Source organism: Aspergillus foveolatus, assembly GCF_047715535.1.
Source record: "Aspergillus foveolatus strain CBS 279.81 unplaced genomic scaffold BDW70scaffold_52, whole genome shotgun sequence".
Classification (NCBI taxonomy): Eukaryota; Fungi; Ascomycota; class Eurotiomycetes; order Eurotiales; family Aspergillaceae; genus Aspergillus; species Aspergillus foveolatus.
In genome coordinates, this window is record NW_027396116.1 from 77,260 (window position 1) to 98,980 (window position 21,721).

At 49.3% G+C, this 21,721-nt stretch overlaps 9 protein-coding genes across 9 annotated transcripts; 3 read left to right on the forward strand and 6 right to left on the reverse strand.

Moving 5' to 3' along the window:
* The first annotated feature begins 1,337 nt into the window (after nucleotides 1-1,337).
* Nucleotides 1,338-3,731, forward strand: BDW70DRAFT_141745 (ABC1 kinase family protein). The gene is made up of 3 exons (XM_073737816.1): nucleotides 1,338-1,949; nucleotides 1,995-3,337; nucleotides 3,440-3,731. Exons 1-3 carry the CDS (start codon nucleotides 1,413-1,415, stop codon nucleotides 3,615-3,617), a joined length of 2,058 nt encoding a protein of 685 aa, XP_073593253.1. The 5' UTR covers nucleotides 1,338-1,412; the 3' UTR covers nucleotides 3,618-3,731.
* A 150-nt stretch (nucleotides 3,732-3,881) lies between these two features.
* Nucleotides 3,882-4,926, forward strand: BDW70DRAFT_170333 (DUF3245 domain-containing protein; the record flags this gene model as incomplete). The annotated part of the gene is made up of 2 exons (XM_073742900.1): nucleotides 3,882-4,063; nucleotides 4,131-4,926. 2 exons carry the CDS (start codon nucleotides 3,882-3,884, stop codon nucleotides 4,609-4,611), a joined length of 663 nt encoding a protein of 220 aa, XP_073593254.1. The 3' UTR covers nucleotides 4,612-4,926.
* A 229-nt stretch (nucleotides 4,927-5,155) lies between these two features.
* Nucleotides 5,156-7,137, reverse strand: BDW70DRAFT_162593 (HSF-type DNA-binding-domain-containing protein; the record flags this gene model as incomplete). Its single annotated transcript, XM_073741153.1, has 6 exons — nucleotides 5,156-5,949; nucleotides 5,996-6,065; nucleotides 6,113-6,456; nucleotides 6,506-6,573; nucleotides 6,623-6,721; nucleotides 6,791-7,137. 6 exons carry the CDS (start codon nucleotides 7,135-7,137, stop codon nucleotides 5,156-5,158), a joined length of 1,722 nt encoding a protein of 573 aa, XP_073593255.1.
* Nucleotides 7,138-7,957: 820 nt separating this feature from the next.
* BDW70DRAFT_141750 (F-box domain protein) lies at nucleotides 7,958-9,532 on the reverse strand. The gene is made up of 2 exons (XM_073737817.1): nucleotides 8,897-9,532; nucleotides 7,958-8,844 (listed from the first exon to the last, which is right to left on the reverse strand). Exons 1-2 carry the CDS (start codon nucleotides 9,487-9,489, stop codon nucleotides 8,022-8,024), a joined length of 1,416 nt encoding a protein of 471 aa, XP_073593256.1. The 5' UTR covers nucleotides 9,490-9,532; the 3' UTR covers nucleotides 7,958-8,021.
* An 87-nt stretch (nucleotides 9,533-9,619) lies between these two features.
* BDW70DRAFT_141752 (succinate--CoA ligase (GDP-forming) subunit beta) lies at nucleotides 9,620-11,942 on the reverse strand. Its single transcript, XM_073737818.1, has 8 exons — nucleotides 11,766-11,942; nucleotides 11,622-11,699; nucleotides 11,499-11,571; nucleotides 11,343-11,442; nucleotides 10,736-11,281; nucleotides 10,645-10,691; nucleotides 10,304-10,596; nucleotides 9,620-10,253 (listed from the first exon to the last, which is right to left on the reverse strand). Exons 1-8 carry the CDS (start codon nucleotides 11,814-11,816, stop codon nucleotides 10,119-10,121), a joined length of 1,323 nt encoding a protein of 440 aa, XP_073593257.1. The 5' UTR covers nucleotides 11,817-11,942; the 3' UTR covers nucleotides 9,620-10,118.
* A 1,196-nt stretch (nucleotides 11,943-13,138) lies between these two features.
* BDW70DRAFT_141754 (oxidoreductase-like domain-containing protein) lies at nucleotides 13,139-14,039 on the reverse strand. The gene has a single exon (XM_073737819.1). It carries the CDS (start codon nucleotides 14,003-14,005, stop codon nucleotides 13,226-13,228), a length of 780 nt encoding a protein of 259 aa, XP_073593258.1. The 5' UTR covers nucleotides 14,006-14,039; the 3' UTR covers nucleotides 13,139-13,225.
* Nucleotides 14,040-14,706: 667 nt separating this feature from the next.
* BDW70DRAFT_141756 (uncharacterized protein) lies at nucleotides 14,707-16,408 on the forward strand. The gene is made up of 2 exons (XM_073737820.1): nucleotides 14,707-15,271; nucleotides 15,320-16,408. The coding sequence occupies exons 1-2, from the start codon at nucleotides 14,799-14,801 to the stop codon at nucleotides 16,254-16,256; spliced, it is 1,410 nt and encodes a 469-aa protein (XP_073593259.1). The 5' UTR covers nucleotides 14,707-14,798; the 3' UTR covers nucleotides 16,257-16,408.
* On the reverse strand, nucleotides 16,409-17,825 carry BDW70DRAFT_141759 (60S ribosomal protein eL13). Its single transcript, XM_073737821.1, has 5 exons — nucleotides 17,774-17,825; nucleotides 17,632-17,665; nucleotides 17,465-17,511; nucleotides 17,169-17,327; nucleotides 16,409-17,116 (listed from the first exon to the last, which is right to left on the reverse strand). Exons 1-5 carry the CDS (start codon nucleotides 17,774-17,776, stop codon nucleotides 16,679-16,681), a joined length of 681 nt encoding a protein of 226 aa, XP_073593260.1. The 5' UTR covers nucleotides 17,777-17,825; the 3' UTR covers nucleotides 16,409-16,678.
* A 391-nt stretch (nucleotides 17,826-18,216) lies between these two features.
* On the reverse strand, nucleotides 18,217-20,444 carry BDW70DRAFT_141761 (uncharacterized protein). The gene is made up of 2 exons (XM_073737822.1): nucleotides 20,061-20,444; nucleotides 18,217-19,987 (listed from the first exon to the last, which is right to left on the reverse strand). Exon 2 carries the CDS (start codon nucleotides 19,937-19,939, stop codon nucleotides 18,578-18,580), a length of 1,362 nt encoding a protein of 453 aa, XP_073593261.1. The 5' UTR covers nucleotides 19,940-19,987; nucleotides 20,061-20,444; the 3' UTR covers nucleotides 18,217-18,577.
* Between the last annotated feature and the right edge of the window lie 1,277 nt (nucleotides 20,445-21,721).

The following is a 21,721-nucleotide window of genomic DNA, read 5'->3' on the forward strand; positions in this document are numbered from 1 at the left end:
TTACATTTCTTATTACCTTTTGTTTGGCATCGCCGCCATAAGCAAGCAAGGATGTATCAATAATGTCAGTCGGTTAGTCCACAGAAGTAATTTGTAGCGATGCAGTTCGCCTAGATCGAAATGACGTAGAAAAGAATAACGTTGTTGAGCGCTGACCGTCCATTCGCCAGAACTTGGGCCAAGATCTGTGAACAGACATGCCGACTAGTGTGTGGTCAAATTGCTCATTCACCAGTTGGAAGCCAGCGATGATTCGTGCACAGTCGCGAGAACTCTGCACAGACTTTAGTTCGCCTAGGTCCTTTCTAGCGGAGCAATTCTGGCCCATGACAGCTGTTGCTATCGATCGATCGTGTAGGTTGTAGCTCAGAATGATATGGCAGGGCAATTGACAGACAGTACGCTCACATTCAGGTCAACATCTCGTACGGGAGGTAGCTGGTTTCCAACGCCGGAAAAGACGAGTGCCGTCAACCATAGGAAACAGCCATTAGGCCTTCGGTATGGCTCGTCTGTGGCCTAACGACCTCCCGAATAAGACCTCCTTTGAACGCAATATTTCATCTGAATAAGCATTCATTGTCCAGATTGGAACGAAGTGCTCATCCTTAACTAACAGATCAGATTCTCCGTCCGACTGGTTGTTGAAAAATCACCAATGCCACACATCGATACCTTCGGTTAACTGAAGTGCCTTGAGCTCTTCGGAAAGGGGTAGAAAGAGGCAGGCGTACTTTGGACAAACAAAGTAAGCGAACCGAGCCCGAAAAGCGGGAAATAGGAGGGTGAAGGGGGGAAGCAAGCTGACAAGAATTTCAGTATGCAGGCACAGCTTTAATATAGCATGCAACTTTGCCAGTCCAGAACTAAGACCATGAGCGGCCATTACCCGCTTCGACTTCAGAAACGAGATAGCGGAGACGACTCATCGTGTATCATGTCCAGTCCAGTGGAATAACTGTAGACATCACAGGAATTGGCAACTAGCGGACGTCGACTGGACTTAACCTGGCCAAAACGGCTAGGAGCATCTATCCTAGCGGGGATGAAGGTGGTGATGTGTAGCTCCGGAACTCAGTAGGAGTGTGAAGCTGCCGGACCTGTAAAAGTGCTTAAATCTCAAAGCCCCTAGATATTCTGGAACAGGGCAGATTTGAAAATACATAACAAATAAGTAATGTTGAACAAGGAACGCAGATTAATGATGAATACCCAACTTGCTTGATTGACTTGAAAGGGTACAATAGATAAGACGATGACGTCGGCAGCACATGCGAAATCTTGAGTCGACTAAAGGAGGTTTACTGCAACTTCCCGCTTAACACTCCGATCACCGTCCTTACACCCCGCGTCCGCCATCATTTCCTACATATACCTCTCCATGTCATTAAATGCTTTACGAGTGAAAGAACATGAGGATTTCCCTCCAGCTTCGCTGTTTCCGTGCGACTTGCGGTAGAACCCCACAACTTCTCGCCCGTCTCCCTCTGCCTCCAAGCCGCCGCTTCACACGGTTGTCATGTCCGCAGCGCCTAAGCCAGGGCCGTCAGAAAGGGGTTCCAAGAGTTGGTGCAGTTATTTTTGCAGCACTCGCTCCAGGCGCTTTTGTGAAGATCGCGGAAACAGAAGATGACGGCAAAACCGGGGAAAGACTGATGTTAGAGGCTTCGCGCCAGGAGTTCAGAGAAGATGTCCTTGAGAAGACAGAAGAACGAATAGGGCTCGGGGGCCCTGTTGTAGCTTACTGGACATATTATGTCTACGACATGATAGCGACTGGCTTTCGTTTCGTCCACCTAGTCATCATCTTCCTACCCGTCATCCTGACGGCTCCTACGATATGGCTTGGAAGGCGCATCAAGAATAATGATGGGGCTCGCACAGGCACCTTGTGGTGGTATAGCTTTCTTGTGAGGGCCATGGAGCGCGCGGGTCCTGCCTTCATCAAGGTAAATACTTTTGACTATATCATTTTAAACCTGCTGACTTCGTAGCTTGGGCAATGGGCCGCATCACGTACTGATATTTTCCCACCCGAAATGTGCGAAATCATGTCATCATTACACTCGAATGCTCCTGGCCATTCGTTAAATGAAACCAAGCGAATAATAGAAAAGGCGTTCAATGGAATGCCCTTTGAGGATATCTTCGAGGAATTCAACGAGGAACCTCTGGGAGTTGGCGCCATCGCACAAGTGTACAAGGCGAAGCTCAAGCCGAATTTGGCCAATATTGCAGATAACCAGCTAACCTGTGAGCCTCAGAACCTAAGAGGCAAGCTCAGAAAAAACGTTGACATCCTGGTCAAGAGCACCCCCCGGCGAGTTCCGTCCTCATACGTTGCGGTCAAAGTACTGCATCCTCGCGTTGAGCGACTAATCCGCAGAGACCTGCGTATCATGAGTTTCTTTGCTTCTTTGCTTAATGCGATTCCAACCATGCACTGGCTATCGTTCCCTGATGAGGTTGCTCAGTTCGGTGAGATGATGAAGCTACAACTCGATCTGCGAATTGAGGCCACAAACCTGAAAATCTTCCGCGAGAAGTTCAGGTCCCGTACCACAGCTTGGTTCCCGTATCCGTATTTAGATTATAGCACCCGCGAGGTGCTTATTGAGGAGTTCGCCCAGGGCATACCTCTGTCCACCTTTCTGGAAAAGGGAGGAGGTGTGTACCAGCATGAGATTGCAAACGAAGGCTTGGATGCTTTTCTACATATGCTCTTGATTGATAATTTTGTGCATGCGGACCTGCATCCAGGGAACATCATGGTTCGTTTCTATCAACCTAGCGAGCTTGATTTGTCTCTCCGCAAGAAGGGCCGCGCAGATGAAGCACCGACTCTCAAGGAAGTCGATGTTGCAGACGCCATACTCGCCCGGTTGCTGCCACATGCAGATGATTCGCAAAAATGGGAAAAGGCTCTAGACGAGCTCTACGCGGAAGGCTACCGACCGCAACTCCTTTTCATTGACACAGGGTTAGTAACACAGCTGAATGACACCAACCGCGCGAACTTCTTAGCCCTCTTCCGAGCTGTCGCTGAATTCGACGGCCACCGCGCCGGTGAACTCATGGTTGAGCGGTGTCGTCAGCCAGAGGAAGTCATCGACCCAGATATATTCGCTTTAAGAATGCAACATTTAGTCCTCGGCGTCAAATCACGGACATTTGCACTTGGGAACATCAAGATCGGCGATATTCTCAGTGAAGTGCTATCTATGGTCCGGCGACACCACGTCCGCTTGGAAGGGGACTTTGTCAACGTCGTCATCTCCATTCTCCTCCTCGAAGGCATTGGCCGGAGCATGGATCCTGATCTCGATCTCTTTAAGAGGTTAGCGCCGATATTCCCTGCCTTGCTGCTCGAAATCATCGAGTTGCCACCCGCTCAGAACCCCCTCTTTTGGTAATCCGCAGAACTGACTCACTTTTCCAGTGCCCTTCCCATCTTACGGAAACTCGGTTCCAATGCCACTTTCCTAAAGACAGTTCGGTCGGGCGACACCTCAATGCTTCGCGTCTGGGTTGGTCTTGAAGCTCGTGGCTTACTTAGGGCGAGCATTGAGAGTGTGGAGAATTGTGTGAAGTATGATTTACTGTCGCCTAATGTCTAGATGCGGCGGAATAAAGTCCGAGATATGCTACTTCATGTATTATATATTTATTATTCTCCTGGCCTGATTTTTGTGGTTATGTACTATAATGTCTGTATATAGCTAGAGTCATAAGACCATGAATATGACGATATAGATTGATAAACTGATAATACTTGTTCCATTCCGACCACCGCCAAGCTTTCTTCTAGAAATAAATTAAAATAGTTCCAAGTACAATCAACATACCAGACCCGAAGACAAGCAAGGAAGAAAGGGTTAAAAATGTCTCTTTCAAAAGCCGACACAGATGTCATCATTAATAAGGCCAACATCGCCCTCGCCCGCAGCCAGCGCCTTGTCGCATCCTGGCTCCCCGCAGCGCCTGCAACAGGCGAAACCAATGCGAAGACCGACGCCGAGCTGCAGAAGGAAGAAGAGGAGATTTTTACAGCTGTTCCTGAGACGTGCGTCGCATTTGAATATGTGGCTCCTATGTGCACTGAAAAATCTGCTAACTGACTGGAATTGCAGACTAGGTCTCGGAGCACCGTTGCCTACGAAAGCCGCAGATGGGAGCTGGAACCGCAGGGAGCTCGATTCGAACGATGAACTACGGAGACAGCTTCTCGGGAGAAATTACAAAAGAGTTATGGCTGAGAAGGAGAAGGCACGACAAAAGACCGCTGATCCTGCGTCAAAGAATCAGGTCTCGAAAGGAGCGCCAGGTAATAACCAGCAGGGCTCGGGTGTCGGAGAGAACGAAGATATCGATGATGATGAGGGCCGGGCAGCGTCAATTAGCAAGAACGCATCGTCAAGAAAGAGAAAGGTGGGAGGGACTGCTGAGCCTCCAACACGGTCTGAAGTTGCGGATAGCGAAACGAAGTACAAGGACAGTGAGGAAGAGAATACGACCAGCTCACAAGGGCTAAGGGCCAAGGGGAGGAAAAAAGCCACAAGTTTTCTAGATGAGATCTTGGCTGAGCGGTCAAAGAAGAGGAAGAAGCGATGATTGCCTCCGCCGTTTTAGAGTTCCTGCAATATACCCTAATATACCCCAATGCTATCTTTATGTCAAAACTCCGGGACTGTCACGCCGTCAGCGTACGTGTCATCCAATAAGACACGAGAGCCAAAGATCCCACATTGCGTCAATGCCAAATTTCTGTCCTCCCAAGTGAGACAGCCAAAGCCAATGGAGGAAATAAACTCTATAAGCCGGAATTTGCGTGAGAATGCATATATGCCAGCATATATATGGTGCCTTTGACCGGCACCTATACTATGCCCCAAGATGATAAACAGGTATGAAAAGAGAAAATGAGTTGGGGAGATAGCAAAAAAAAAAAAAAAAAAAAAAGCAGGTAGCTCTCCTGAGCATAACCATGGTATCCAAAATTCCGCGCCCAGGATTGTACAGTTATATCAAGCCCAGATTATACAAGTGCCACGCTCCAGGATGTAATGAATGTAAATGTGACAATGAGCTCTTTATGTCCCCACTCACAGAAAATATTGCGCCAAAGAGGTTTCCAAAAAAAAAAAAAAAAGCCGACTCACTCAAGTCGCTTCCGTTTTCGATCTTCAGCGGCATGCTGATCCTCATCAGGTCTTTCGGCAGTATCGGCAGGGTTGAGGAGCGAATGTACGTTACTTGCCATGCTTGACCGGCGAGTAGCAGGCAAAGAGGACTCATGCCGAGGGAATTTGGGACCGCCAAACCCCCAGCCGTTATCTATAGGACCCTGCTGGTCAGGATTTAGCGGCGGGGTGGCATTTCGCGAGATGTCTTGTTGGAGGCGGCGCGGTGCGCCCATTTCGTACTGTGCTAATACATCTCGTACTTGTTGGTCACTCGATGTCGGTGTGCGAAGCGGTGACGGAGACCAAGGGGATGGGCCCTGTGAGGATGGGTGGTTCAGAGGAAATGGTGAAATACCTGGTGGCGGCCATCCATGTTGACGAATATCTGCCGAGGTATGTCGGCGCGCAAGATTTGGGCCAGGCGGCGAGGATGCGGATGATAGAGGATGAGGCACTGGTGGCTGCGGAGTAACTATAGACGGGACCTGAGGGCGGCTGTAGTTGGGAGAAGAGTTTGCTGCTCCAATTGAGCCGTAACGACGGGGCGAGGCGGACAAATGAGGGGGTACAGGCGGACGAATCATATTTGATCTCGATGTATCCATTATAGATGGCCGTCGACTATCATCTTGCGGCATTTGTCGTGGAGACAACGGAGGGCCTGAATCGACTGCGACGCTTGGTATGTGCAACAGCCTCATGTCTGGATGTTCAAAAGATCGAGCACTGTCCAGGTGCTTCTCCAATTCCGTTTGCATATTGGTCACTGCTATACGTCAGTTTTGGTCACCAAGTACGAAAGATATTCATACAATCACGGTATAAGAAACTTTCACGGTCAGGTATCATTCTTTGCAGCAGCCGGGATAGCGTATGACTCCACTAGAACATTATAAGCAAAAGATCAACATTGGGGATTGGAATCTTACTTGGTGACACTTGATGATACTCTCCGCCATAGCTTGACACCTTGAATTTAACGTTGCATTTCCCTCCTCGGCCCGGCTGAGGCGATTATGCATATCGAAAAGCATATGCTCTAATTGCATCAACCGTGCTTCAGTAGCATCGGGAGCAGGCTCCGCTGGTGTACCGGGTTGTGAGGCGGCGGTTTTGTGGCCAGGAAACGAATCTCGATGGATTAAGGCATGACGCGACGCTCGTCGCTTGATCTCTCGCAATCCAACAAGGTCACCGCGTTTAAAATTTCCGTTGCCGTGTTTGAATTCCCAGAGCGCAGAGTCAGGAGATCCGGTATGAAAGACATCGCTCACTGTCACCGACGTTATTAAGAGCGATTTTGTGGCCAGGAAACGGTCTACCTTTATGGAAACCATACATATTCAGTTGTCTCACAAAGGATGAAATGTTGGTGTGTTTGAAATATTGACTATATGGTCAATTAGTGGTTGAAGATCAAAAGAAGGCGGATAACGCACGCGAGGACTTTGGAAAATTCCGATGTAGGAGACATGACAAAGCTGTCGTTGGTGCTGGACCATGATATTAAATGCTGGATGCTTTGATCTTCCAACATGCTAACATATAACTTAGCAGATGCCCGGACACAAACAGTATCTCCGTGCGAAATCTGGAGCTAGACATACTTGTAAAGCTTATGGATGAAGGCTGTTTGCACGACCTTGGGTTGTTGGGCTGCAGCGGCGGCACCAATAGCCTGGCCGTGCGTCGCATGGTTGTTCGGGTTTCCTGAGTCTGGCGAGCCATTAGATGTCGTCGTGGTATTTGCGCCCGCTCGATCACTATCCGGGGTACTGTGATGGGCGCTCTTAGCGGCAGCCGAAGGAGGCGGAGTGACCTCCATCGGTTTAGTCGTCAATGTGCCGGACGGGACAGATGACGAGAGAACAGGAAGCTTCCGTATCCTACCAGGCGCACCCGTAGCACCAGACGCGACCGTATTTCTTGATGGAATATCAGCGAGACTGCTCATCTCGCGCGGCGGAACAGGGGTAATGGGCGACAGCGGCCGCACGCCGCAGGCGGGGGACGGGAACCTGGAACAGGACGGCGAAATTTTTTTCTATCTCTCAAAGAAAGATCTGCTGTGAATATGGTCAGGATAGAGGTACGCATAGGGAAACAGACAATAGAGGAAAACACACGGGAGAATAGACAGTAGAAAAAGCAGCAGAGGTGAGGAGAAGCGCTCCGTCAACACAGCTGATAATAATGGCCAGTGTCTGGGCCAAGCAGGCGCTGATCAACCAAGTAGTGTCTCCGCTTCTGCTTCCCGAGTTGTCGCAAAAAGAGGCTCCAGCTTTTGAGCACTCTCGCCAATGATATTCGTTTCCTAATCTTCTGAAGAAATGTCTCATGTAGGACCAATATCTGGTTTTTCGTTTTCAGACCTCAGGATTTTCACGTCGTGGTCGGTGTGGGTGTTCCTGGTGCCAGATACCCGATACAGGTTTGCGGGGAGGAAAGAGACAAATTAAGGAGTTACTCGTGTTGTAATGGAAGCTGGTATTAGATGATCGACGTATGGGATGAAGCTAGTTGTAGAGAGTATATGTCACATATAATGGACTAGGACAGACTAGCAAAGGTGAACATCTGCTGTTGCTGTGAAGAGAAGAGGTGGCGAGCAGGAGAAGTTCGAACCCCGAAATATGTTTTGGTCACGTCCAAGCTCACTAAAGATACAACATCCATTGATATATTGCACACTCGGCCCCCTTGTTTTATCTATGAGCAGGCAAATCTCAGTAGTCCCCGTCGCATCAATATGCGCGAGACTTCAGTTACCGCCATAAGGGTATAAAAGTAGAGATATATTGGCCTAACTAAGTAGGGGTTGGTTTCTACGTATCCCAACTAGTTCGCGTCGTCCTCAAAAAACCACACTTGTGTCCCCGACATGTCAGTCATGGACACATATCGAGAATCACCTGTCAATAAACGTCGGTTATGACTCATGAGAGGAGTCTCGTCCGGCAGAGCTCTCGGAAGGTCAAACTCCAAGCCCCGAGAAGCATAGAGAGGAGACACAGTGTAGGGATTAGAGATCCAGATGCTTTGCTTGCCATCATCATCTCTGACCCAGTAGAGAATACCATTATCAACGTTGGCCATAGACAAAGAGTCAGCCACCCGAAGATCGAGCAATGCGTGTATACAAACTTGCTCTGTTTGTGGGTGGTAAGTAATTGGTAGAACGAACGAAAGAGCAGATGAGGACCAGACATAGAGGACCCCCATGTTTTTGCAGTACTGTGGCAAGTCCCTCGCCAAATATGCCCTATCGCTGGAGGAGGGCAGATTCAAAGTATAGGAGCGTGCGATTGAGGCTTCCCCATTTTCATGAAGCTCATATTTCACAACGTGGAGGCGAGGCCTATTGGGTATATAGCTTGGATCTGGGTTGCTATGGTGTCTGAGACAGATAGTTGTCAAAAAATTCGAGGATTTATCCAAGCTCAAGAGTGCTAGCTCTTCAACTGGTTGAATCCGATGGGTTCTTGGGCTTCCTGACCGAAGGTCAAAGTGCATGATAACCCCACCATCCTGGCCGTCTATGCGAAGGTCCTCATAATATACAGCGATTCTGAAGCTGCCAATGACAAAGTGAGATAAGTTTGTATTGAGAAGACGGATGGCGCGCGTATATTCCGTCCGGATGTCCCAAGCGTGGCAATACCTGTTACTTCATGTAAATTGCGAAATGGAAACGAGATTGTAGAAGAACTGACCCGCGAACGGTGATTGCAGCCACTAGATCCTCAGATAAGCAGAATCTCTCAAAGCGCTCGCGATTCTCCGTGCAGAAGCGCTGTGTCTTGTGGGAGCACAGTTCAAAGACAACGATTGTGGTACCACCGTCGGCAGACCAGGCATATCTGCCGTCACAATAGTCGAGGTCTTGACTAAAGGGTATGTCCAATTGTACATGTGCAACTGGAAGTCCCTGCTCTAGACGAGACCGCTGCCTCGAGTAGCGGGCGAACGTAGACTTGAAGTCGCTATCGAGGGAACCCCCGGTATACTGGCGGAACAAGACGCTGCAGACCGGTTTTGAAGACAGTACCTCATGCCATCTTCGCGAGACCCTTTGGAGAAGGTGTACATCGTTTACATCGAGGTATTGGATGATCTGCACTGCGATTTCCAACGGTAGTGAACCGAGGATATCCTTCTGAAAGGTTCGCTGGTTGACACGCTTCTGCACGTCTCTCCATTCATGAGGGTTTAGCTGGTCTATGATCCGTTGGTAAACGGTACGCCGAGCCGAGGCTGTGTTCAGCTGTTTGAAGCGAATGAAGATTTCCTGGATATTCGAGTCCATGGGTGGTTATAAAACATTTGTCAAATAATGAAGACAACTAGACGGCTACTTGCATTGGTATGATAGTTGTGAAACTCGGCCGAGGTGACGGAAAGCCCCACGAACGGTAGATAATACTTTGCTTACGGATCTCGCCCCTCCGAGCTGCATATGAAGATATTTGCAATCAGTCTGCTGAATTATACAGTAAGAGTCCCCTAAGGCTGATTGGTATATCTACCTTTGTTGGGAGTTGAACAGATTCAACTTGTTGAAGTTTCAAACATTTCATATGCAGATTAAGGAGGGATTGAAGTCTAAGACACAGAAAACTTTGACAATAGAAAACCAACCCACAAAGAAGGATGTACAAAATAACTGGAAAGCTCTCTATTACAGATTCTCCTAACCCTTCCTCAGGTTACTCAACCCCCGATAGACCTATCCGCCCACTGTTTGGTATAACTGGACACCGACTAGTCTGTGGGCAGTGGGATTCTGTTAGCGTCACACTTGACAATTACAAACACACCATCCTTCCTCTGCGCATCCCTTTCCAATCGATTCAGCGAATACCTAGTTCACCAGAGAAGAGAAAAAAAAAACGAACAAGGAGGCACCAGATGGTTGAAAAGGGATTCGAACGGAGCTTAGATACCGAGAGTAAATTCAACGCCCACGTCGATTTCGCGGGCCATCTTGACAACCTTGGAGAACTGAACGGACTTCTCCGCAGCGCTCTGGAGGTCCTCAATGGAGAAGATCTTGAGGCCGGATTCGTTGATCTACAGACGTTAGTACTTACTACTAACCGGTAACATTTTTTTTAACGCACCAGCTTGTGAGCCTGCTCCATGTTGGTTCCCTGTAACCGGGCTACGATAGGAGTGCGCAGGCCCATCTCCTGAACGACGTTGATCAAGCCCTGCGCGATGGCGTCGCAGCGGACGATACCACCGAAGATGTTGACAAAGATAGCCGAAACCTTGGGGTCGCTTGTGATGAGCTCGAACGCCGACTTGATGGCAGCAGGGGTGGCACCGCCACCGACATCAAGGAAGTTGGCAGGGCTGCCACCGTTAAGCTTGATGATATCCATGGTGGCCATGGCGAGACCAGCACCGTTGACTGTACGAGTTAGAACTGCTATAATATCATTGGGACGGGGATACACACCCAAGCAACCAATGTCACCATCAAGTTTAATAAAGTTCAGGCCGTGCCTATACTGATTAGAGAGCTTCTTGAACAGATAGAATGAACATACTCAGCGGCCTTGACCTCGTCAGCGTCCTCCTGCGTGGTGTCCCTCCATGAGAAAATTTCCTTCTGACGGAATTCAGCGTTGTCGTCGAAGCCCAACTTGGCGTCCATGGCCAAAACCTGGTGGTCTGAAGTCTCAGACAAAGGGTTGATTTCAATCTGAGTAGCATCGGTCTCCATAAAGGCCTTGTAAAGGTTCTGAATGGTCTTCTTGGCGTCATCAACGCATTGCTCGGAGAAGCCGAGCTCATTGGCAATCTTGGTGGCGATGGCATCCGTCACGCCGACATTGATATCAATAGGAGTCGTGATGATGGCATCGGGGTTTTCCTTGGCGACAGCCTCGATGTCCATACCACCCTGCGACGAAGCAACGATGACAGGACCCTGAGTCTTGCGGTCCATGAGGACGGCAAGGTAGAATTCGCGACGAGCGAACTTGCGCTCGACAATGAAAACGGCGTTGCAAAGACGACCGCCGGCGCCAGTCTGCTTGGTGATGAGCTTGTGTCCAATCATTTGACCAGCAAACATCTTGGCCTCGGTAGGACTGAATAGACACAAGCCAAGTTAGTCAAGCAGAAAAGCTGGAGTTAGCAGCTCAGACTCACGAGTAGATCACGCGCACACCTCCCTTGAGGCCGTTATCAAAGTGACCCTTGCCACGACCACCGGCAAGGACCTGAGCCTTGATAACCATGTCATCGTTACCTGCGAGACGCGCATCTTAGTACAGCTTACCAGATGGGGAAAGGACAGATATATACCGAGTGACTTGGCAACCTTCTCAGCCTCCTCTGCCGACCGAGCGACTTCACCCTTGGGCACACCCACACCATACTGAATGAAGATCAGTTGAGTATCTAAAGCGCGCTCGGCTGTGCACGTACTGATTTCAGCAGGTTGGCGGAAAGGTATTCATGGATGGAGAGATTTCTTTGCTGCTGAGCAATGCGCGAAGATGAGCCCTACAGAATGCCAGCAAGCATGTCAATTAATTGTGTCATTAGGCCATGGAGAGTAAAGGATCGTACCGTGGCAGCTCTGAGCGCCGCAACTGGCCGGCTGCGGAGAACTGTGAACATGACGGAAAAGTAAAAGCGTAAAACAAGAGAGGAGAGGCTTGTTGAAATTAGGGGGGGAAGGGAGAAAAGAATGGTCTTCGACTATCAAATTTGGCCGAGGTTTGGGAAAAACAGCTTGCTTCTAGCGGACGCGCTTGGAGATGATCCTGTCTTTTTCGATGACTAAAAAGGTTGCTACAGTCCGCCGTAGCCCGACGCGGAATATATCGCGGAACGTCAGCTAGTATTGCTAGTATTGGGATAAAACAACTTCCAGCTTCCAGATGACAAAGAGCCTTGGGCGACTCAAGAGTGCTTGGATTTACTTCTAATAAATGTCGGTCAATCTTCCTGAACACAAATAGTATATTCAAGGACATGCCGGCAACCGCCAAAAGTCAACCCCGAGGACGTTCCTCTAGGTAAATAACGGCAAATACTTTATACGGAGTCGCCTCGGATCTGTTCGACCGTTTTCTAGGTGCTTTACTTCACTAGGAGCTGAAAGATTATAAGCACTTAATGTATCAAAGGAGCCCAGCGGAGCCCTTATCCACAGATGCGAGACTAGAAACGTGGTCATTTCTGGTAATTATAGATTGGCTTTCAACGTCTTATATCGCGAAAAAGACTTTCAGAACATAAATATACCAAAACTAGAGTCAAGCCATGCCAGAGAAGAGGAAGTCATATGAGGCAGATGGCAATGTTTATCCCAGAGAGCTGCTTGAATTAACCAGTTTACCACCAGAGAGTCTGACGAAATATTTTATTCGCGCAGGTCAGTTAGAAGCTCTTGGCTGTGCTCTGTGCTGAGCGCAATGTATTTTGTTGTGTAATAGTTCGAAATCACCAAACTGTACGAAAAATGAGCTGGATGCCATTTGTAGCCAAACCTGGTGAGTATCATCTAATTACACGACTATTGTATTTCCAACCGTCCGGGCTAAGCTAAGCGTGACCCGAGGTCATCTCGAAATAGATTGAAGTCGCTCATTAGTCAGAGGGACACAGCGTTAGTATAGGCGGAGGTATAGGAAGCGCCATGACGGGATTCATCTTTTACTTATCTGCGATGACAGGATATATCAGAGCCTTCATGAATGTCTCTTAAATGAGACGGTTAGGAATGGTTCTGTACAGACTACAAGAGTGAGCTTGAAACTGTTCGTGTATTTGAGCTTACACTCTGTGATTTATAAAGAGTAGAGACCCAGGAAGAAGGTAAGATTAGTGTTTCGAGCGGGTGGCTATCATTCCCACTCCAGTTAATATAGGAGATTGTTAACTGACCACGCCAATATACCATCTTCAAGGGTCCGTTTTCTATACTATGTACAATTCTAAAATTCTATTGTTTATATACAATTGACAGGTATGTTTCCTGACAGCATAACAGCATCGAGCCGAGGGAAGCTCCCAAGCGGGGCTCAAGCATCGCCAGCGTTACGATGAAGTTGTTTCAACCTCTTTTCTGTCTTCATGAACTCTCGTATACCAACAGGAATATCTGCAAAAAGATCATCGCCAGACCCTGGCAACGACCAGTTCGTCTCACTGCCGCCCCCATCGTCATCCATGCTCGTACTGGCCGCCACATCAACCGGTGTCTTTGGTATGGCGGTCGGAACTACCTTGGGCGATTTTGATGTGCCGCCCTTGGCCTTTGCCTGTGCTAGTAATGCAGCCCATTCTTCCATTTCATCTCGGTAATCATCCCACACACAGTGTACACAGCCGCTCATACAGCAGTTATCTGGCTCTTCGGGTCTCGGCGGTATGGGCACCCCATTGACAGTCTTCCAGGCAGAATTCGACCCCCGATTATAGCGTGAGGATCGACCAGGCCCAGCTAAACGAGTACCAAAGACAATTGCCATCCGTTCCTCGGGCGATTGCGGCAGTTGGTTCGTTTGGGCACGCGCAGTTTCAGGTTTCTGTTGCGGCGCAGAGGGAGACGTTGTGGCTTGGCCGCGGTGCGAATTACGTGCGGAGAGAATATCGGAATAGTATCCGGAGAGTGGATAGGCTTGAGCATCGCCTAGGCGATTTGTATCTTGTTTCGCATGGTGGTGTAAGAGGCGCTTCGGAGATGAGATGCGACGGTGGCGTCTGTTCTGCGCAAGCGAGGTTCTAATGCTTGAAAGTGAAAAAGTTCTAAATGATCTAAGCAGCAAATGTCGGATTGTGAACAGTGCATGGTCCTCCATTTTGCTGAGGAACTGAATACGGATACTGAGCAACCGAAAGGCTGAAAGGAAGAGTAGATACCGTCATTGCCGCGATAAATGGTCTTTCTCCGAGGCTTTGATGCAACCAGTGCAAACATTCCGATCCCTCATCTACCACCGCAGTCACGTGTCACGTGAAGAATGTTTGTCTACGTCTAGAATCACAGCCTCTGGAGATGGACAGGCCTATAGAGAGCCATCACAGTTGCTATATATAATGTGTCTCGCTTTATTATAACTTTTGAGGACTTACTGCTGCTTCTCTCTTGTGCTGAACTGCAGCAATGGTTGCCTGACATAGAGCGCAAACAAGCGACAACAGGAAAGCAGCTGTTGTTGACGTGCCGCAATTTCGCAAATGGAACCCCCTCCTCCAAGAAATGCATCGCAATGGCGTTCTCCTCCACGACCGTCCTTCCAAGCACCCACGAAAGCGAGCATCGCGCGGCCACATCCCGAGCTCCTAGAACGCGCCTCGAGTAGATCCCCAACAAGAACATCCACACGCAGTAGCCAGGATGACAAACAGAAGGAAGCCGAAACGAGGGCTTTTGGCTTGCGGGACAGAAAAGCCCTCAGACCCTCAATTGCGCTGACGGCCAGCCCCTCAAACACCCTCAACAGGGGCCGTCAGTCACAGTCACCTTTTGCCTTGGCTAGCCAACGAACAAGTGGACTGGGTGCGTTCGCCGCACCTCCAAGGCGCGTTAGCAAAAGAATCAGCGCCTCAGATTTTTTATTCCAGTCCCCCTCGACTTCGCGAGAAACAAGAATGGAAGAGAGCTTGATTAACACTCCGGAAGATCAGCTGGCGGTTGAGCTAGGCAGCGCAACTGGCATGGACCTGAATGAAGACACTGTCCTGCATAACGGCTTGGACGAACCCGATTTACCCCCAACACCGACTCAGTTAGGCTTGGAGCCACCCCCCGGACGTCCAAGAGGGTTATTGAGCGACAGCCCCGGTATGCAGCATGCAAAGTGGGGGAAACGACGTGCGTCGGAGAATCTGGGCAGCAGCCCTTCGAAGCTCAGGACGGTAAACTACAGCCATGAGCCAGAGGATCTGACTATCACCACAAACCTTGAGCCTTTTCCTGAGTCTATTGTCAAGAAGAGAAAGCTTAAGAGAGAACTTTCGGCTCAATTAGAGTCCCTCAAACAAGACCTTGCCAAGCTCGAGGGATTATGCGACAAACTTAATAAAAAAGAGGGGGATATTGAACCCTATCTAAACGATTTATGGTAAGTTTTATCATGACCATGGTGTTAGCGAGAAAATTGACTTGGAAGTCCTCTATTAATCTCTACCGATCCGTCTCACGCCACATCAACCAATTCCCGTATAAATGATAACACAATTTCGTCTCTCATATCAACACTCCTCCCCTTTTCCACAAAGCGCCCACCGAAACCGCGACAAGAATTTCCTGAATTGAACCATTTTTCCCTTAGCCAGAGTACGCAGACAGACCAGTACCTGACTGCTCTTGCTCCTTTGAAAATAACCGCATCTTTAAACGCCGTCACAAAGTCAGAACTAGGCATTTTGTTCGAAAGGCATCAGATCACGCTTTCCGCACCGCGACCCTTCCCACCTAACGTCTACAAGATTGACGTTTCCTACGAGACCAACCCGGAAACGCAGTCCGTAGTATCTCTTGCAGCATCTGTGGATGGGACGACACTTAATTATCTGCAACAATGGATTAACGGGCGGCTACAGGACCCGCTCAGACGATTGGATGTTTCCGGACTGTGCTGGGCCATCAACCGCTACTGGGAAGCTCTAGTGTCGCGGGCTCAAATCTGGGCTCAGATCTGGGATCAGCATTCGGCTCTGATTCCAGGCCGAAACAAGCCACCTTCTGTAAAGGTCAATTCAGACATTGATATACGGCGTATATTGCCACACCTCGAACGTACATCCATTTTGTTTAAGTCAAAGCAGAGAACCCTTGAAGCCCTCTTGTCGTGCGAACTCAACATCGACAATTGGACTGGGGAGCCGGAGCTAACGCCCACCATATGCGTTTCGATAACTGGATACGACAGCAGCTCAGATAGAAAGGTGGAGCAAGAGTCAAAGAAGCTTTTCGAAGCGGTTTTGAATGAAAGCAAGAAGCAACAGCTGGGAACTGCGGGCGGTTCTGAGGCTGTGGCTGTCATCAAAGCTACGAAGTGTGTACTAGACGTTTTGTTTGGGCAGAGTGGTGGTCATCGGCTTTAGGCGACTGAATTTTTGAGTGTAATCCATGCGTCTGTTTTTCTTTTTTTGTATGACTAGAATCACCCAATTCTCAGATTACTGAAACAAAAGCCTGGAAGTTACATGCCGCATTCTACGAGCTCCATAGCTGCGTTGGTAGCGGCGTATGAGCCCAAAATGGATAAGGGAAATGGATTCAGACATTCGAATTCATTGTGGTAGTTCGGAAGCACCTTTTTAACACTGGAAAAGGACAAATGAGGTAGAGGAGATAGGTAAAAAGAGGTAGTAGAGAAAATTTGGGACATCAGCCAATTCCAAGCCACGGTACGCCATGCCACGGTACACTTAGGTTGTAGAATAATCCCCAATATGAAAATCGACGACCAGATTCATCATTAGCTGAGAATTTTTGAGCACATAATAGGTTAGGTACACGGAGCTTATTTCTTAGCGGCAGACTCCTCCTCAGCCTTGGCCTTGGCACGCTTCTCCCGGATACCCTGGTAGCGGGCCTCACTGCGGGCTTCCCGCAGCCGGCGGTATGCAGCCTCCTCACCCTTGGGCAGGTCGTCGCGCTTGACCTCAGTGACGGCCTCCTCGGCGGTCGTGTTCTTGATGGGCAGGATGGCACCAACGTTGGTGACGTAGCCCTGGGTCTGGCCCTCAGCGGCGAAGGCAGCCTTAGCGGCGTTGACCTCCTCGGCGGTAGAGTCGGTCTTCTTGAACTGACCGCTCTTGCGGGGGAAGAGGATCAGGCGAGCCTTGTAGTCCTTGAGGCGGGCGACATTGGCAACAAGGGACTCCTTGGAGTAGTTGGTGCGGCGGTGGTCAACGGCGATACCAATTGTGCGAGCGAGCTTCTTGGGGATACCGGCCTCCTGTACGAATCATGAGCTTTCAATCGGGCACATAGTAAAGTCATGTGTTTACCTTCAGCTCGGCAAGGGTGAAACCACGACCGGCACGGACACGGCGGTTGTACTTGACGGTAGGGCACCGCACAATGGGACGCAGCTTGTCGACGGGGCGAGGGGCAACAGCGGCGGCCTTCGCGAGACGGGCCTCACGACGGCTGTGCTTGCGACCGGCCTATATCCCAAGAAAACCCTGTCAGTCCATCACGCTCAAAGAAAATCGTCCAGAACAATTCATCTCGTCAAAACTTCATAATTCCATGTTGTTTATCCGACACAAATTCGTCCCGCGATAGGTTCGAAAAAGCGTACCTGCTCGAAGTGCACGCGGACACGACGCTGCCAGTCCTTGTGGAAGTCTACAACAAAACCCCATCAGTGATTCCAATTCCTGAATAGCCAATCGCCTGTCGAATTCCTAGTCGCAATCGTTCGAAAGAAAACAAGCCTCTTGATCTTGATCGTCGGGTGCCACTCACGGTGCTTCTGAATCTGGTTGTTGTGTTTGATCGCCTATACACCGACAGAAACCTCGTTAGCACGTTTCCTCCGCTGGACTTGGAGCGGAATTTCATCTCCTGTCTAAATTCAAGCAACGAGAATAGGCTCTAAAGTACGCACCATTGTGTCGGACGGGGATCAACCGGCTTGTCGTGGTCGTCGTGGGATGCTGGTCGTATCTCAAAACTCCTCCGACTCAATATTAGTGGAACTTTTCTGGTTGTGGCCAACCGCGCGGAGTCGCTCACCGCCTCGCTTAGCGAGCCCTACCCTCCTTGGCCTAGCCCGATCCGGAACTCCAAGATCAACTTCGAGTCAACATAATATGCAATGTAAGAAAGGGCAAAGATTCATTTTCAGCAACCTATGTTGCCTTTGAATTTATGGTACTAGTGTTCCTGACTTTAGTATGTCTACGGTGTAGTTGCAGCTGAAGACTCAGCTGCTTCATCTCCAGGCTATTCTCTTGTCACATGACTCAGCATGTTTAGTGCCATCGGAATACTTTTTGAATCGTTTATCGAAGTCATGAAACTTATCTTATGTACTTTGATTCTAGGATATACCCCGTAATTCATTTATTTGTTCGTTTCTTTAGCTAAACTAAAAGTACGCTGCAAAAAAATTTGCGTCAAGAAGCCTCAGGAAATCAGAACGACCCTGAAAACGATAGTCAAAAATACCCGGATAAACACCAGTTTGCCCATACATCAACACATGTCATCATTCGTTATATAAGTGAATTGAAAAAAAGAAAAAAGGAACGTTTGGATCAATGGGAGAATATCATGATCGCGCCACTATTTTTGAAACGTGGACGGCATGCCAAAACAATAAAAGGAACACTTGAGATGGTGAAGTTCGAAAGCAGAGTCGTCATGCGCGTTCATAGATGTCAAGAATTTGCATCGATCATGTCTGCGTCTAGTGAATACCGAGACCCACATGGTCCTCCGCTCTCGGTTTCTTTGAGCTCGCACCGTCAAAACTCGCTTCGCGTTTGAGGTTGTTCGTGGGCCGCTCAACGCCAGGTTTTCTAACTTGACCGAACAACTTCGTCTGCAGGAGTGTGCTAGATTTTGGTGCTGATTTGACTGCACCACGCATATCCTGCTGCATAACCGGGTGATTGCGACGAAGCATGCTAGTCGCAAGAGATGAAGCATGAGACGAAGGTATATCCTCCTCCGTTTCGGCCTCCTCGACATCGGAAGCGGAGATTGTGCTATCCCTATCACGATTCTCTTCGCTGGACTCTTCCCCAGGAGTGACAAAATGACGACCTTTGCGTCCTCCTTCTGATGGTGTAATGGGGAGTGAAGACAGAGAATGACTACCTCGCACGTGTCCATTCGAATGTTGCCTATGGGACTTATGTCGGTTTGGCGTAAAGTTACTGGATTCTCTGTTCAGGACACGGTCCGCGGCAAGAAGGGCAGCAAATGGATGGTTATTGTCACTGCTATCCAAAACTCCTTGCGGAGGAGCGGCTGGCGACATAGGACCGTGCTCAATCATTCGTGAGAAATGTTCCCGGTTCTCTCGGATTCGCTGCTTGAGTAGCTTGTTCTCTTCAGTTAGCCGGTCTGCTCGGTCTTGTTCTTGCTCAATGAGCTTCTTGGCTCGTCGCAGGCGTCTATCAAGGGTAGCGTTGGTTCTCTCAAGTTCTTGATTACGCTTAACGGCAAGTTCCAGCTCGACATTGGAAGGCGAAGGCGTTGGTTCTGTGTCTGGAAGTGAATGGCGACTACGGTATTCGGCACTTTGCAGGATTTCGGCCTCTCTCCTTGCAAGCTTATGCTCGACCTCGGCGCGCTTGATAGCCACGTTGCTCCTAAACGATAAGAGCCCATATTGCAACTTGAAGTGGAGTGCGGATACGCGAGCCTCCCGTGCTACTACAAGAAGCTCCTTGGCAATAGTGCGGAGCTTCCCTTCGTCGGCGGTCTCAATTTCGTCGTTTGTTGGGAGATTCTCGGACGCTCCGTAGGCCGCACACAGTGTCTCTTGGATGTCTGGCGACGGTGCCAGGTACGAGCTGGATCGAGATCGTGAGTGTCGAAGCGGGGCTCCAGGAATCTGAGTTGAGGGAGGAGGTGTCATGTCTGACGAAGGCAAGGATGGCGGGGAAATAAATTTCAGATTATCTGTGTGCGGAGACCGGCTGTCACCTGGTACACTCAAGTCGGGAGATGCAGAAAGGGTTGCACGTTGAACTGGGGTCACCGGGCGCGAGATTTCCACAGGCGGGGCAAGACTCCCGCAACTTTCGGAGTTTTGCGACATGGAAGTGATGTTCTATACTGCAGAATGGATTGTCCGTGTCTGAATAACCTGCAACTGAATCGCAATCATTAGTCAATGCGTCGACGGTACAGCTGCTATGAGGCTGTCTTGACGTACGTACCACCTCGGACTCAGAGTCCTGTAGACAAGAGATAGAGTCGAATGCGGTCCAAAGAATATGCTTGGATTCGGGCACTAGCGTTGACGAGACCGATTGCCTTGAACCCTTACGTCGCGTGGTGACAGTGGTTCCTCTAATCACTTGCGACCAGACCTTGAACGCAGCCGCTTATCGATTAAGCAGGGCGGTATGGACACTTTGGGGTTACGGTGTACGATACTTGAGGTTTCCGCTTAAGGTAAACCCCAATTGGCAACGATTGCGGGTAAAGCCGAAAACAGTCGAATAGATAAAGTGTGCAAGGGGGACGGAAGAATGAGGAACAAGTGAGACAGAATAGAATGATGTGAGAAGCAAGGAAGATGGTGACGGAGGGTAGGGAGATGGTAGTTGATGCCTTAGATGGAGAAGGCTGGAGGAGTGGGAGTTTTGCATTGGGCGCGCAGGTGGGAGGCTGGGAGCGCGCACCAATCATATTCATCAGGTTGGCCAGCCGCGCGCCAATGCCACCCAAATCCAGATAAGGCCGGATGCGGAGCCAGGAGTCAGGACCGCAGGTGAGAGCTGAGGTAAACATTGCTAAAACAAGAGCTCGGCAGCCCTGTAACTCAGGCAACGACTCGAGAGCTGGAGCACAGATCACATTTAGATCTTGACCCCCAAACAGAAGCTGCGACGGAGCAGCTACTGTATATGAAGTATGAGAGTTAGGTGTTATGCCGCACCTGGGTTCCAAATCGAATCTTAAATGTTCAGTGAAGTCGCTACCTGAGAAGGATTGTTGCAGGTCATCACCGTCTATGTATGCCAGTCTTTATTGACATGCGGTTTCGAGGACAATGGCAAAAGGCCATGGCACAGGTATCTCTTGAACTACAACCATAACAGCTTTTCAAATGAACTTGTGCATATTCTTGACTGTTTTGACAATGCGTGCTTATTTGTTCTACTGTTGTGATAGGTAACCAACTAGTTAACCTAAATAACGGGTTCTCAGACCGCCATGGGTATCCGACCATCCTGTATTCCATGTAAAATAGCCCTCTTCTCTAACCCTGGTCATTTTAGTCAGCGATAAACACCCCGACAGCTTGAAGATCGCCCGATCACGCATGCTAACTATTTTTGGTTGATAGTCCCTTCTTCTCATTATTGGTGAAAGGCGCCCCTGGAGCGCTAGGAAGTCTGCGCGCAGTGGATTTTCTTCTTCGATTCCTTTTTAGCTATTCTCTATTGTATCCTAATTATTCTAAGAATTTTGTGTCCGACTGTCTCCTATCGCTAGTCCCCCAGAGCACCATGGGACTGCCCTGAAATATCCGCGACAAAGTGCCCCTTCCAGATTGACACAATGGATCAAACCAAAACGCCAACACGTCCAAGCGGAATTCCTCGTCTAGTTTCTAGGATCCCGTTGCCTACTTCAACCACGAGCTCCGCTTCACTCAGACCATCCCCGTCGCGCGAGAAATTACGCATCGATCCCGGGCTAAAGGCCACCAGGCTTAGACGACCATCAGAAGAACCGGAATTCAAGAAGCCGCTTCCACGAACATTACAGCCGATGAATGCCCAGAATGGCAACCAACAAAAACGACTTGTATCGCAGGCCAGGAGTGACGGGATAGGATCGGAGAACGAGAAAGTGCCGGACACAGTGG

Bases quoted from the DNA above. Each gene is read 5' to 3' on its own strand.
- BDW70DRAFT_141745 (XM_073737816.1), top strand. From the start codon at position 1,413: ATGAGGATTTCCCTCCAGCTTCGCTGTTTCCGTGCGACTTGCGGTAGA. The intron at 1,950-1,994 runs GTAAATACTTTT...CTGACTTCGTAG, and splicing joins CGGGTCCTGCCTTCATCAAG to CTTGGGCAATGGGCCGCATC. The intron at 3,338-3,439 runs GTTAGCGCCGAT...TCACTTTTCCAG, and splicing joins GATCTCGATCTCTTTAAGAG to TGCCCTTCCCATCTTACGGA.
- BDW70DRAFT_141750 (XM_073737817.1), bottom strand. From the start codon at position 9,489: ATGGACTCGAATATCCAGGAAATCTTCATTCGCTTCAAACAGCTGAAC. The intron at 8,845-8,896 runs GTCAGTTCTTCT...ATGAAGTAACAG, and splicing joins GCTGCAATCACCGTTCGCGG to GTATTGCCACGCTTGGGACA.
- BDW70DRAFT_141752 (XM_073737818.1), bottom strand. From the start codon at position 11,816: ATGTTCACAGTTCTCCGCAGCCGGCCAGTTGCGGCGCTCAGAGCTGCC. The intron at 11,443-11,498 runs GTATATATCTGT...CGCGTCTCGCAG, and splicing joins GAAGGTTGCCAAGTCACTCG to GTAACGATGACATGGTTATC. The intron at 10,254-10,303 runs GTGCGTTAAAAA...TAACGTCTGTAG, and splicing joins TGGAGCAGGCTCACAAGCTG to ATCAACGAATCCGGCCTCAA.
- BDW70DRAFT_141754 (XM_073737819.1), bottom strand. From the start codon at position 14,005: ATGGAGGACCATGCACTGTTCACAATCCGACATTTGCTGCTTAGATCA.
- BDW70DRAFT_141756 (XM_073737820.1), top strand. From the start codon at position 14,799: ATGGAAGAGAGCTTGATTAACACTCCGGAAGATCAGCTGGCGGTTGAG. The intron at 15,272-15,319 runs GTAAGTTTTATC...TTGACTTGGAAG, and splicing joins CCCTATCTAAACGATTTATG to TCCTCTATTAATCTCTACCG.
- BDW70DRAFT_141759 (XM_073737821.1), bottom strand. The intron at 17,512-17,631 runs GTGAGTGGCACC...GTTTTGTTGTAG, and splicing joins CAACCAGATTCAGAAGCACC to ACTTCCACAAGGACTGGCAG. The intron at 17,117-17,168 runs GTAAACACATGA...TGATTCGTACAG, and splicing joins TCACCCTTGCCGAGCTGAAG to GAGGCCGGTATCCCCAAGAA.
- BDW70DRAFT_141761 (XM_073737822.1), bottom strand. From the start codon at position 19,939: ATGTCGCAAAACTCCGAAAGTTGCGGGAGTCTTGCCCCGCCTGTGGAA.